The sequence below is a fragment of the Glycine max genome, chromosome 19 (genome assembly GCF_000004515.6).
Source record: "Glycine max cultivar Williams 82 chromosome 19, Glycine_max_v4.0, whole genome shotgun sequence".
NCBI classification, from domain to species: domain Eukaryota; kingdom Viridiplantae; phylum Streptophyta; class Magnoliopsida; order Fabales; family Fabaceae; genus Glycine; species Glycine max.
Genome location: NC_038255.2, coordinates 45,006,391 through 45,021,800, shown reverse-complemented (window position 1 = coordinate 45,021,800; position 15,410 = coordinate 45,006,391). Strand labels below are relative to the sequence as shown.

General features: G+C 30.3%; 2 protein-coding genes across 2 annotated transcripts; both read right to left on the bottom strand.

Moving 5' to 3' along the window:
* Positions 1-2,825: 2,825 nt before the first annotated feature.
* LOC100777426 (UDP-glycosyltransferase 73C6) lies at positions 2,826-5,044 on the bottom strand. Its single transcript, XM_003554356.4, has one exon. The coding sequence runs from the start codon at positions 4,898-4,900 to the stop codon at positions 3,449-3,451; it is 1,452 nt and encodes a 483-aa protein (XP_003554404.1). The 5' UTR covers positions 4,901-5,044; the 3' UTR covers positions 2,826-3,448.
* A 569-nt stretch (positions 5,045-5,613) lies between these two features.
* On the bottom strand, positions 5,614-10,273 carry LOC100776894 (UDP-glycosyltransferase 73C2). The gene is given in 3 exon segments (XM_003554355.5): positions 5,614-5,762; positions 5,764-5,998; positions 9,133-10,273. Coding segments are annotated over 3 exon segments (1,506 nt in total). The 3' UTR covers positions 5,614-5,632.
* Positions 10,274-15,410: the final 5,137 nt, after the last annotated feature.

Sequence of the window (15,410 nt, the reverse complement as noted above, 5' to 3'; positions counted from 1 at the left end):
ATTTATCCAAAATCTTCCCTTTTTTAATCGTTCCAAACATAACATTTCAATAAGTACTTAAAAAATAAGAATGCAAGCATAAGTTAGAACAAACATAATAATAAGCTTAATATTGATTAATAAAAATAATTTATTTATTATTCTAAAATTTTTAATGTGACGGTATCTACAAAATGTATGAGACTCGAACAAAAATGCACAACCATTAAGTTAATCCTTACAAAAAATAAGATTCATCTTAATTTTGTCACTATCTAATGTTGTCACAATAGAAATTTCAAAATAACAAACAAATTATGCTTATTATTATATTTGTTTTAACTTATACTCCTTTCTTATTTTTTTAAGAGTATTTTTTATAATGTTATGTTTGCAACGATTAAAAAGGAGAAGATGAAGAATAAATTTATATTTTAGATAAATAGTCATTTTCGTCTATAAATATGTAGAGTTTTAACAAATTTAACGATGAATGTATGACATAAGCTTTTTCATTAATGGTAACAGATAAAAGTTAATAGAAGAATAAATTTGTTATATTTTTTCACTTTTGGGTACTAGAGTTTGAATTTTCAATTTTATAGACAATTTGTCAAATACTATGTACATTCAATGAAGAAAATAACTATTTAATAATTTTTTATGCATCAATTTGCCTCTTAGTTTAATCCATCACACGCTAGTTGTCCATGAGACGGTCACAATCAGAATTAGAATAATGTTCAATACACATAACACAATACTACCGTCAAAATCAAGTTTGGAGAAATTCTGACATATATGGAGCACTAGTAAAAACAAATGATCCAAGTTCGTTTATTTAAAATTTAAAGTGGAAGAGCATTGCAACGAGCTGAAAGTAGGAAGGCTAGATTGTTTGGAGCTATGAGGGGTAATTTGGTTGAGTTCAAATAGGTAGGAAAAGAGATTTTTTTTTTATTTTTAAAAAAGAGCAATGAAATATAAATATCTATTTGTTTTAAGGATTTATATAATTGATCCCAAATAAAAATAAGATTAAACAATTCCATTTTAAATAATCAATAAAATTTAATAATTGTCTTATTCTAAAATTTTATCATTGATGTTATCACTATCATATTTAATATATCATCTCTAATTTTTCTTTTATATCATTTATGTCTAAAATTAAAATTTTATATTTGTTAATTAAAAGCTAATAATTAAAATTATAATATATTAAAATCTTAATAATTATTTTTTTAATTCACTTGTAAATAGTTATATTATAAAAAACAAACTTTAGGTTAATAGTTTCCATTTATTTTACAGTATAATACCTTAAATATTTTTCAAACATTTTCATTATAATTTTTAATTAAAAGTTATAGATAAAAAGTATAACTTTTAATGAAAAGTTACAGATAAAAATTATAAAAATTACAATTGCAACCATATATATTTTTCCTAAGGTGAATAAAGAATATAATGATTAAAAAATAATTATTAAGATTTTAATATTTGATAATTTTATTACATATATATATATTTATGTATTTTAGTATAATTTTAATCAAAAATTATAATTTTTTGATTTTACACATAAATTATATGAAAGAAAAAATAAAAATAAAAAATTAAATGTAATAGTCATGATTAAAATATTTTTAATTCTGCTGCATAAATTTTTAAAATATTTTTATAAATGCTAGGGACCTACTGTGTGACCGAAACTTTTATTTGACAAACCGACTGATTATATATTGGTCGCTAACAGAGAGAATGTTATAAAAATAGCAACTGAGGTGTTTCAGTCGCTATATAACAACACATTTTTATTAATTAGCGATTGAAATTATTTTGCTAGCTGTATCACTCAAAATAAATATCAAATGGTCACTGAAAAAACCAAGTCATTGAAGACATGTAATTTATATGCTGAAGTTAAGATTGAATCGTTTGATTAATATCTAAATTTGATCTTTGATAGAGAAAATTATTGATCAAGCTATATTTATCTTTCGACTAAATTTCAGATTAATCATACTCTTTTTCTTTGAATGAATTGGAGGGTTAAGACAAATAAATAGTCACAGAAATTTGTGTCAAGAAGACTAAGAAGTTCATGCCATTTTAGCAATTGAGAATTATCAATTGCTATATTGATATTTATATCCCTATTAGTATCAATGTTTAATTATTAATACTAATAATATAAATATTTCACATATAATTAAAAATATAAACAATAATATTATAATAAAAATAATTAGTATCTTAAAATGATTAAAATTGAAAAAAATATAAACTTACATGATTAAAAATGAAAAAAATGAACTTATAAGAACTAAAAATAAAATAAAAATATTAACTTATAAAAACAAATATATTTAAACGATTGTTTCGACATGCACAACGCTTGTGAATACATTATCTACCAAAGCTGAATGCAAACACGGAAAAACTTTCTCTTTCTTCGATGTCTCCTCCTCATGTTTCTTGATTTGAGTTATTGTAGGATTAACTCAAAACAGTGGAACTTGTTTATCTCGATCAACATACACCCATAAACCAAAAGACTTCAAAAATTATCTTATTTGACAATCTATATGTGTTAATTTCAAAAATTAAAGAACAATAAAGATAATGTTACTCGCAGCCATTTGATCTCTCACCAGAGTTTAGCTCTGCTCTCAATTTTTTCAGACACAATCTATAAGAACACAACTGTAGATATCACTATTAGAACATACAATATTACTAGAAGTGTAGAACCATGAAACATAGAAACCATAAACAGAGAGGAAAATGTGAGAGCAAAACAACTTCTGTATTTTTGCTGTAGTACCATACATAGCCATCAATTTCATTCATAATTTTGTGAAATATATAAAAGAAAAATGCCATGCCATACATTGTGCCTATACTTGTATCATAAATAAGATATGTTCCCATTGTCATTACATGTACGATTTCCCCCAAAATCAGACTATACCCATACATACTTAATCAACATGACATTACCCACGCGCAAATAAGTAAAAATAGTTACATAAGAAGAAACAAAATATTTAGAAAACTTTTACAAGATTAACCATTAACAACATCATGCACTACATGTAAATTGCGACTCTTTGGGTGTCAACTTTATATCCTCCTTGCTACTTGATTGTTGCATGATGTCTTGGATAAGCCAAGTCATTTCAAGATGAGAAGAGCCCCCTTTTTCAACCGCTTTCTTTGCCATCTCACAGAGTTTGGTTGCCCTTTCTCTTCTCTCTTTGATTTCTTCTCCATCATCATCCATCAGCATGCATATTGCCCTCTTAATGTCCTCTTTCTTCACCAACACACCAGTTTTCTCTTCCTCTCCCCAATTCATTGGAACTTCTGCCCCAACATTCACACGAATCTACTACACTTATGACAAATGAGTTGCCTTTTACTTCAAATTGGTTTATGACAAATGAGATTATCACACATCTCTCTAGGTTTTTTGCATGATATCCTGGATAAGCAAGGTCACATTAGAATATGATGAACCCCCTTTCTCTACGGCTCTGTTAGCCATCTCAGCAAGCTCTCTCACCCTTTTTCTTCTTTCTTCACTTTCGCTTGTCTCATCCATCAACTTTGCTATTGCCCTTTCAACATCTTTCTTCTTCACTTGCACACCAATTTCCACTTCCTTACCCCATGTAAGTGGAATTTCCACCCCAACCTTCAATCCAACTTTTAGTACATGCACCACTAGACTTTCATTCAAAAACTGATCTGCAAATAGTGGCCACGTAAGCATTGGCACCCCAGCACATATTGCTTCTATTGTAGAGTTCCAACCACAGTGTGTTATGAACCCTCCAATAGCAGGGTGTGCTAATATTAACAATTGAGGAGCCCAACCCCGAATGAGAAGGCTTCTAGCATTGGTGCTTTCCTCAAATCCATATTCCTTAATCCACTTTTCTAATTCTTCTGAATGACCTCCTTCCCTGATAACCCAAATGAAGGGTCTTTCTGATGCTTCCAAGGCTAAACCAAGCTCTATCAATTGGGGTGTTGTTAAATTGCATAGGCTTCCAAGACATGCATAGATTACAGTCCCTGGCTTCTGACAATCAAGCCATTCTAAGTATTGGGACACATCAATTGAGGCCCTACCTCTTTGAGCCTTATCCAAATGATCCTTGTTAATGAGTGACACAGGGCCTATACACCACACTTTATCGCCTCTGATATTCTTGTAGTCCCTTACATATGCTGGCTCCAACTCTTCAAAAGAATTCGTGATTACCCCATAAGTACCCATTTCAGCCGCCATAACATCATAACCAAACTGATTCCAGCTTTCATTCATCGGTTGTCCAGCCTGTGCTTTTGTCATCTCAATTTTGTCAGGGATACCAGGCACAACAAATTTCTCGGACTCAGATGTTATGTTCTCCCCAACATTATGGATGCGTATATTATGCAAACACAAAAGATAAAAGCAACCTACTCCTCCAAAAGAAATCCTGGGAATATTGAATTTTTTGGCGATGTGGATTGTGTATGGCAAACACATATCAGAGATGATGCAGCTTGGTGGTGGTGTTAACTCTTCAAACAGTTTTTCCACTGGTTGTTGTAGAAGGTTTGCTGCTTTGAAGAAACTTGTGGCCGTGGCAAGTGAAGGTATCATATCGAGATTCTCGCATCCTTTTGGTACTCCAGCTTCTTCACATGGGAATTGAAGTTGAACCAATCTTACAGGAAAGCCAGACTCAATATAACGATCAAAGATTGGTGTGAAACGAGCTGCGTTATGTGGCGTTGTGACCACAGTCACAATAACATTGCGGTGCACCAATATCTTTGCGATGTCCATCATGGGGATCATGTGGCCTTGGGCCATCAATGGAAACAAGACAAAGTGTGGCTTTTGTGCTTCGGAAACCATATTTTTGCAGTGAAATGATGAGGTACAGTACAAGGAATTCGCTTCATCTTATCTATTTGTAAGACTTGTATGTATGACTATTGGTGAAGGGCATGATCATGTAAGCGCTTACGTAAACACGTTTGGATTATATATGTGACACTTATGAGTCATGTTTTTTGGCCTTTTGTCTGCTTGATTTCAAATCGGATAGCTCTAGAAAACAAATTTCTATGGGATCGATCAAGAATAAATTAATACATAATCTAAGAGTAGTGTTTATTTTTATCGATGGATTTGTCTCTTTGTCCATCACAAGCTCTGTCCATGAGAGTAACAATCATTGTTAGAATAATGCCTAATACACACACTACAATCAGGTCGGACATACGTGTGGAGAAATTCTGACATGTATGGAGGAGCACTAGTAATTAACGCATCATCCAAGAAGATTCAAAGTTTATTTTTTTAAAAATTTAAGTGGATATATTTGTAGCTTTTTCGTGTTAATAACACGAAAAAATATTATTTCCCCGTATACCAACCCCAAAATTATTCTCCTAAATACAATAAGAAGGGACAACAGAAAGCAAATAATTGCCTAAAACTATGATATCAACTTACAAAAGTACAAAGAAATTTCAGAAAGATCATGAAGTCATGGCAAACAATTCAAAATATAGATAATTAGTAAATTTGAAAGAGGTCATGAATAGAACTTAAAAGAAAGTACATTAAATGAAAATCTACATGCTAGGTGTTGCCTTTTATTTCAAAATGGCTTATGGAAAATGAAGATTATCATACATCTCTCTTGTTTTTCTGCATGATTTCCTGGATAAGCAAGGTCACATTAGAATATGATGAACCCCCTTTCTCTATCTCTCACCCTTTTTCTTCTTTTTCCACTTTCGCTTGTCTCATCCATCAACTTTGCTATTGCCCTTTCAACATCTTTCTTCTTCACTTGCACACCAATTTCCACTTCCTTACCCCATGTAAGCGGAATTTCCACCCCAACCTTCAATCCAACTTTTAGTACATGCACCACTAGACTTTCATTCAAAAACTGATCCGCAAATAGTGGCCACGTAAGCATTGGCACCCCAGCACATATTGCTTCAAAGGTAGAGTTCCAACCACTGTGTTATAAACCCTCCAATAGCAGGGTGAGATAATATTAATATTTGAGGTGCCCAACCCCCGAATGAGAAGGCTTCCAGCATTGCTCGTTATTGATTGAACGATTATGTTTTTTAATCTGTATTGAGGAGTTTTTCTCGTCAAATAAATTATATTTTTGGTATTAATACTTAGGAGAATTTATTTTCAGTCTGATTGAGTTTGCTATTAGCTTGTTTTCCCATCAAGACTTATATGCATAACTGTAATATGGGTGAATGGTCATGTAAGCGCTTACGTAAGCACTTTGGATCATGTGACACTTATGAGTCAAGTTCTATGGCATTTTGTCTGCTTGATTTTCAAATAAAATTGCTAGTAAGAACAAGTTTCGACGTAGCAACGAGAATAATTAAATACATGATCTTGAAGGTGTGTTTATTTTTATGCATCAATGTGTCTCTGTCACTACTACTAGTAAATCACGTCGTACATACTGGAGCACTGGTAATTAACGCGTGATCGAAGATTTTCATGCTGTTTTTTTTTTTACGAAAAATTAGGTGGATATGTCCATAATCACGGATAAAAATTTCTTCAAAGCATATATGAATAGACTTCTTTTCTTTTCATATAATTCTACACAGTATCTCGATCGGTCATAAAAAAATTTAAATTCTTTATAAAATCATTGATGGTAAGTTATTCTCTCTCAATAATAATTTTTTATATATATCGGTCAAGATTTGAATTCTTGATCACATGCTTAAAGAATTCAAGCCTTAATTATCTTTATAAAAAGTATTAAAAGATATTCTTATCGACGGGATTAAAAATAATTAATTAGTTGAAGAATAAATAAACCTTTATTTAAAATTACAATGACCGTGTAATAAATATCACAACAAAGATACATTATTATAAAGAGTTTAGTAAAATAGACTTGAAGATAATTATTGAATGTAAAATTTAGTCTCAATTTCAGTTTCATATTATTAAATATTGACATATCCATTCAACTTCTCTAATGCACTAAAAAAATTCAACTTCTCTAATTAATGATTACATTTCAAAAATTTTAAAAATATATTATATTTAGTGAATATAATATTTTTCCCATGATGTTTAGTTTGAATACATATTATATTTAATAATATAATCTTTGAAAATTTTACGAATATTAAAAAATCATTTTAAATATATACTATGTTTAATAAATAGTTGAAAATACAATATAATAAATATTTAATATTTAATAATGGTATTTAATTAATTTGACAATATATTCAATAAGTATAATATTTAATTTTATTAAATAATATATATTATGATTTGCCTAAATTAACTTCATGTTGAATATTTATATATATATATATAATATTAAATATGATATTGATTACATATAATATTTAATTTGAATATTTAATATTATTGAACAATAAATTTTATTTATAATATATATTAGTATACAAATATAACTTTTTGTGACAATTATATTTTATTTCATAACAATTTTTAGTGTATATATATATATATATATATATATATATATATATATATATATATATAGAGAGAGAGAGAGAGAGAGAGAGAGAGGTTGATTGACTCATTTGAATTACTTTTACAAACTATTTTTAAAATGAATCAACTAATTACTTGCACCGTTTTGTTTTGATGATCAAAATCACAATTTTGACTTGCAAAATATTTGTAGCACCTAATTTATTTTATTAAAAAAGTGTTAATGTGTCGATAAGCTTGCAAGTCAATCCACACAGATTCATGCCAGTAATTAATTTTGGAAAAAACCCATTTTAAAATATATTTGTAAAAGTGGTCCAAATGAGCAATCAGCCTGTACATATATACATAAATATTGGGCTAATTTGCTTAAACTTCTTAAAATAAATGTTTATTTTAATTGCTTCTGCTTAAAAAAATAGTTTTATGTTTATTTTAATAAGCAAATCTTATTTGCTTCTTAAAAAATATTTATAAAAAACATTTATTTTCTAGTGTATTTATCTAAATTATTTCTTCTTAAAAATATAACTTTCTACTTATTTTAATAAATAAATCTTATTTGCTTCTTTAAAAAATATTTATATAAAAAAATATTTATTTTAAAGTTTTTTTCAAGTTTAAACAAACACCCCATTATAATATCTGTTAACATTTTATTTTTTCATTGTTTAAAAGACTTAGCTTAAAAATATTTTAAAATAAAAATTGAATATATTAGTATGTATATAAAATTACTGTGTTAACTTTAAGCTACAGTCGAGAATATATATGATTCTGTTTTAGTATAACAACACAGTATTTTTCGAATAAGGAACAGCTTGTGCAGCTAACATACTGCCTCATCTTCTCTCTTTAGATGCCCCCTGTTATCATTCACTGTGCAAAGAAGAATATTTCGAATAAAATAATTTCAAATTATTATGATTCACAAAAGAAAACATTCCATGCATGCCCCACTCATTTTTTTGGCGTTATCCTCACACTTATATTGTTTTACGATAAAAAGAAATTCAACTTTAATTTTCTCTCATCTTTTAACCATAAAAAATGTGTATAAAAGTAGCGTAAATAAAATGAGTATGCAAATATCATATGGTTAAAAAAAAATCAAGCATACCTTGGATTTGCATAGTAGTAGGAGCTAGCATAGATACATGAAAATTTAAGTTCGACTTAGTCTCTTTTCTTATCATCGCCATTATTTAAAAAATAAATAAAAAATCAAACGTTACATGAAAATTGTGACTCTTTAGGCGTCGACATTATTTCCTCCTTGCTACTAGATTGTTGCATAATGTCTTGGATAAGCAAACTCAAGTCAAGATGAGAAGACCCTCCATTTTCAACTGCTCTCTTTGCCATCTCACTGAGTTTGGTTGCCCTTTCTCTTCTCTCTTTGCTTTCTTCTCCATCATCATCCATCACCATGCATATTGCCCTATTAATATCTTCCTTCTTCACCAACACCCCTGTTTTCTCTTCCTCTCCAAACTTCATGGGAACCTCTACCCCTACGCTCACACCAATCTTCAACACTTTAGTAACAAGCTTCTCATTCAAAAATTGATCAGCAAATAGAGGCCAGGTAATCATTGGCAATCCAGCACCTATCCCTTCAAGTGTTGAATTCCAACCACAATGTGTTAAGAATCCTCCAATGGCATGGTGTGATAATATTAGCACTTGTGGAGCCCAACCTCGAATTATAAGGCCTCTCCCTTTGGTCCTTTCCTCAAACCCTTCTTCACTGATCCATTTTTCCAACTCTTGGTACTTACTTCCCTCTCTAATAACCCATACAAATGGTCTTTTAGTATCTTCCAAGGCCAATGCCAGCTCTACAAGTTGTGAAGGAATCAAGTTGCATAAGCTTCCAAAACAAACATAGACCACAGACTTGGATTTCTGCAAATCTAGCCATTTCAGGCAATGGTGCTCATTAATTGAGGCCTGGTCGCCTCTTTGAGCTTTATCCAAATCATCTTTGTTACAGAATGAAACAGGACCAATGCACCACACCTTATCATTTCTCACCTTCTTGTAATCCGTCACGTATGCCTTCTCCAACTCTTCAAAAGTGTTTATGATTAGCCCGTATGACTTCATTTCAGCATCACGCATCTGGTCCCCGAAGTGCTTCATTTCTTCATCTGAATTTGAGATCATCATAGGTATCTGCTCTTTGGTAGCTTGAATTTGACCAGGTATGCCGGGGATAGTGAAGTACTCGGATTCTGAAGTGATGCTTTCACAAATATTTGAAGTGTGTACCATGAGCAGACAATGGAGGCAGAAGCAAGAAAAACCGTGAAACGAAATCCTTGGAATATGATGCTTTTCAGCTACTTGAGCGGTCCAAGGAATGCAAAAGTCAGAGATTATGCAACTTGGTTTTGGTATCAGTGCTTCAAACAACTCCTCTGCTGACTTTTGGAGCATGCTGATGGCGTGGAAGACTTTGTACATCATGTCCATTGATGTTAACATGTCGAAATTCTCGCACCCTTCGGGTAGTCCTGCTTCTTTGGATGGAAAGTGGAGTTGAACTAGCCGGATTTGGAGGCCTGATGAAACAGCACGAGAAAGAACAGAATTGAAACGTGATGCATTCTTTGGGGTAGTGAATATGGTAACAATCACACCACGCCGCGCCAATAGTCTTGCAATGTCCATCATGGGGATGATGTGGCCTTGAGCCATTAGGGGAAACAATACGAAATGGGGATTATTGCTTGTTTGGAAAACCATGGCTATTGGCTACTACAAGAGGCAAATGAAACGAGTAGTAGTATGTGTATGTGACTGTGTTGCTCTTTGCAGTGTGTGCTAGATTGTTCCTATTTTTATAAAGAGTGACATAGTTTGTGGTGGTGACGTAAGAGCATATGCAATGCGAATTGGATTATGTGAAGTGAGTACGTGCTTCTGGTGCATGGATATTGGATGGGAATAGCATCGTGTGGTCGACTTAAGAGGCTTTTTGCATCACCAGAAAATCTGCACTGTCGGTTTTTGCATGTGGTTAGCTTAGTGCCTCTAGTTATCTGTGGCTTATATAACTTCTTTTATGATATTTTTCGAAACAAGAAGGATAGCAAGAAAAAAAAGATGTGTACTAGACATTAAGAAAAAAGTATTATGAAAAGTTATGATGTACTTTTTTCTATAGTTTCTCATTGCTAAACATCCACGTTATAAAACATATTATTTAATACTAGTATTATTAGAAAATTGTAAAAATACTATATTATTTAATACTAGTATATTTATATTTAATGAAACTCGAAGTGTGGGTTATGAAATTGACACAACAGCATTAAAAAGTTTCAGTCCAGACTCATCTTAATGAAGTATAATTAGTCATAAATGAGTATAACTGATAGTGAATTTTAAATTACAATCTAAATCATTCACACTCTTTAGATGAGTATTTAAAACAGGTATTTAAAATAGGGAAAGTAATTTAAATAGAAATTTAAAATTTTTTAAGATAAAATTTGGTGTTTGGATATTTTATTTGGAAGATTTTTAAATTCAAGAAATTTTAAACAAAAATGTCAGTTAATTAAGGAATTCTAATTTTTGACTAAAAAGAGACAATTTGAAAACCCTCAGTTATTTTCGTTCACTCATTTCTCATACCTTCCCTCACACTTTCGCTCGACCCTCACACACTCTCATTAGTGTCACGTTCACAATCACTTTTGCAGTTCCATTGCTCTCTCTGGTTTGTTAATTTCTCATCTCTGCTTTTTTTTTCTTCTCTAATCTAGGATTAACATGACTCTTCCTTTTCACAGATCGATCCTGTTGCTGGCGGTGCTACTGCATTGACGAGCAGAGACAACATTAGATTTCACTCCATTGTTTACTTAGTAAAAACCATCCTCTTAATCTTCAAAACCCAAATCCAATGAAACCCACTCCAGATTTTGTAGATCTCGCAACCTCAGAAAGGGCAAGAGTGTTAAAGTTGACAAGTCAAAATATGCTGAGTTGCTATCCTCGAATTGGAGTCAGGTGAACTCGCAAGCCGCAGATTTAGCGGTGGAGGCAAAATCAAGTGCAGTGAAGGAGCAAAATAGTTACGAGGAGATTGAATCAAGTGCGCTGAAATTAAATTAAGTTTAAAGAGAAATTGTGGTTGAGAGAAGTTAAGATATGGAATGTGAGTAATGAAAATATGCTAATTTTGATTTAGTGCTTTTACAATTGGATTATCCAAATAAATAATTTTAATTGATGCATTTTATTTTTCCTGAATTTTAAACTTCCTCAATTTTAAAATACTTCATCCAAAGAGATATTTAGAGTATATTTGGATAGAAAATAAGGAAAGTAATTTATCACAAAATTTAAATTTTTGTAATCTAAAATTCATTATTTAAATGTTTTTTTATGAAAAATTTAAATTTTTGGAATTTTAAAACAGAATTTTAAACAACTAAAAATATGAAATTTCAATTTCTTTCTAAAAGATGAGAAATTGAAATTCTCTTCTTGATAGAAGAATTTTTCAAAATATTTGTGTATTTCCTTTATAACTTTCATTATCTCTTCTACCTAAAAGTTCCCGAAATCTTTGTTCTTGAACTCGTCTTCAAAAAACACAGAGCTCGTGGAACACGATTAGATGTGGGGAGCAGCCATCGCTACCCATCCCATCACGGGAAGAAGATGCTCGTCAGGGGAGCAGCCATCGCGTGATAGCACCGGAGGTGCTCATCGGCACGGAGGGGCCTGGGTCATGCCTTGTGCTGTTGACGAAATGCTATGTGGTAGATTCCCACTTTCCATGCCACATTAGTATTTTTCTCTTTGAAAACACATCAATCATATTTTTTCTTGTTTTTATATTCATCTTTTTTCATCCTCATAATTTTAATTTTTTTTATGCAAACATAAAATTTTAAAAATAAAAAAATTTAATTGAAGTATTTAAAATTTAAAAATTTTCAAAATTTTCAAAAGTATTAATATTGACAGCGAACAAATGCACATCCACCGGCCCATAGAACCCACCAAACATGTAAGAATGAGAAAGTCATCAATGAGAGTTTCAAACCTTTCTTTGAAGCTGTGATACACGCACCTGTGTTCCCTGTATGCCCATTGGTGATACGAGTTGTGAAATCCAGGGAAAAATTAGCAAGGCAGGACCAAGTTACAAAACGACTATCTTCCATCAAAGTATGTCTGTCCGCACTGTCTACCACACACATGAAATAACAGCACACCAAATAATTTCCATAGTTCAGATTGATACCTTGATAGACCCATACCCCTGTTCTGCCAGAAGAGCGCCTCCATAGCTCAGGATTTTTGATTGATTGACGTATTTATTAATATTTCACGGAAAACAAAAACAATATAATTAAAAAAACTACAATAAAAGGTAATAATTTATATGAATATTTTGACAAATTTTGAAATAAATAATTTTTTATTTCTAGAAAAATTAATTGCAAAATTTCTTGCAAAATTAAAATTGGCTGAAAAGTCACCTACGAAATTTCCAACAAATTTAAAATCCACAGAAAATTTCCTGCAAATAAGTTGACCAAAAATTTCTTGGAGATTATAAATCCACAAGAAAATCTGCAGGTCATCTTTTTGTGAAAAATAATTCACAGAAACTTATTATCCACAGAAAAATTACATGTGGATTAAAATTCACAAGAAATGTGTTCCTACGAATTTTTAAGCAAAATCAACAGGAAAATTAGCACAATTGAAAAAATTATACTAGTGCAACCCTTAAGTCAATACACACTGGATAAGTCAATGATGCACCAACATATAGGGATCACAAATATTCTCATATCCACGTGCATATACCGGAATACTGGTTTTAATTTTGACAAATTATTACTTTGACTGAGTATGGGTATTAGCCGACTCAAGATAGAATCTAGGATAAAATAGTTAAAACTCATGTTATAGACCCATTAATAAAAAACATTTGTCGCCAGTTTTTAAAAGAGAAAAAAATCTCACCTTTATTAAAAGAGATGTCACATATCTTAGCAAAAAATCAAATACATAATTCTCTCATTTAAAGTAAAAGTAATTCTCTTAAAATTTGTTTTACATCTTACTTATTGTTGGTCAGTCTTGACCTATTTAAAACGGGAACAAGTATGTAATTACTCACCCCATTCTTTAATGATATATTAATTATATTTTCTTTATTTATTTCCTCCTTTCATGAGACTTGACATTTTTTTTTATTGTAATAGATTGAGTTTATGTTATGAATTATTACATTTTTATGGCTTATTTAAATTTAAAATTAATTTTAGTTTCAAAATTAGAAAAAAAATATATACAAATATATAATAATTTTCAGAGTGTAAAGACAGAGGTAAGAACAGAATTTTATCCCCGATCATAAACAGTAATCAGAGACAAAAAAATAACATATCTATCCCAGTCCATAGAACCCAATCACATAAAAAGCTAAATCTGATGCTATTGAAGTTGCCTTCACACCTAAAGGCATGCTGAGTGGAACAAACAACGACGATTGCGGTGACACCCTTCCCTCTATTAGCGGATGAAGTTGTCACAGTGGCAGCAGTGCGACACTAATTACAAAATTTATTACACAAAGCGGATGCTAACTTAAATATCTAGCTTAGTGTTGCCCGAGTCCACGTTATGAATTTATGAATTCAAAAATAAAATAAAATAAAAATCCAAATGTTGTGACTATGTCGTGTCGATGTCAAAGTTAACAATAGCCTTTCAACTCTAAACAAGGCTATTCTTGTAGTTGAGGGTTTCACTGTATAACATTAGTGTCTTCATAATTCATTAACCATAAGAATATGTCTTCGGTCCCATACTTTGGTCAAATTTTATTTTTGGTGTTCGAAATTTCATATCATCAAATTTAATACTTATATTTTATAGAAAACTTATTTTTAGTTCCTCTTCATCGAATGTTTAAAAATTACATTAACTTTTGTTTCACATATCAAATAGAGTATATTTTTTTATTAAAAAGATTATTTTTTTAAAAAAAGTTGTCAATATGTCTTCCCTGAACATATTTAACTAAAACTTTTAAAGGATTTATTTTTGTGTTTATTTTCATCACCATTATTAACAATTGTTGCAGATTTGTTTTTGTGTCTTCTTATTTTATTTATTTCTTAAATATTATTTCCATGAATTCGTGTAATAAATAAACATTATAATTTATTTATGATGTAGGAAATAACGTTAAAATCATGAGAAATGACTAAAAATAAGTATTTTGTAAAATATAAAAACTAAATTAGATGATATAAAACTACAAGAATTAAAAATAAGATTTTATAAAAGTATATGGCCTAAAAACATTTTTTTTCCTTAATTAATTATGTTCCATTGGTCACAAAAATAAACATAACAACAAAGAACTCAAATATATTTCAATATACACAATAATATGAGAAAAAAATTATCTAATAATAATATAAAAATCATTTAACCATTTAAGTGGTTGAGCTTATTTCTGAAAATTAATAACTTCCTTAGATAACCATTGAAGTTGAGTTTACTTTGGTGGACATTTTTTATTTTATTTTATTTTATTTTTTAAATTTAGTGGCCAAACTTAATTAATTCATTTCCAACATGGTTTGATTTGTTAAGTTCTCAAAAAAAAAAAAATCTTTGGTAAATTTAGTTCTTCTCACGATTTTTCTCATTTGATCTAGTTTCATTCTTTTTAAACCATGCCAACATTGGTTGGATTTGAGTTCATAACAAACAAGCTTTAAAAAATTGAGTATTTTCAAGGCATTAGATAGAAAATCAATAAATGAAAGATTTTTTTAGAAAATTAGTGAAATATTGGTAAAATTAAATGCTACATTTTTTGTTAAAAAAAGAAATT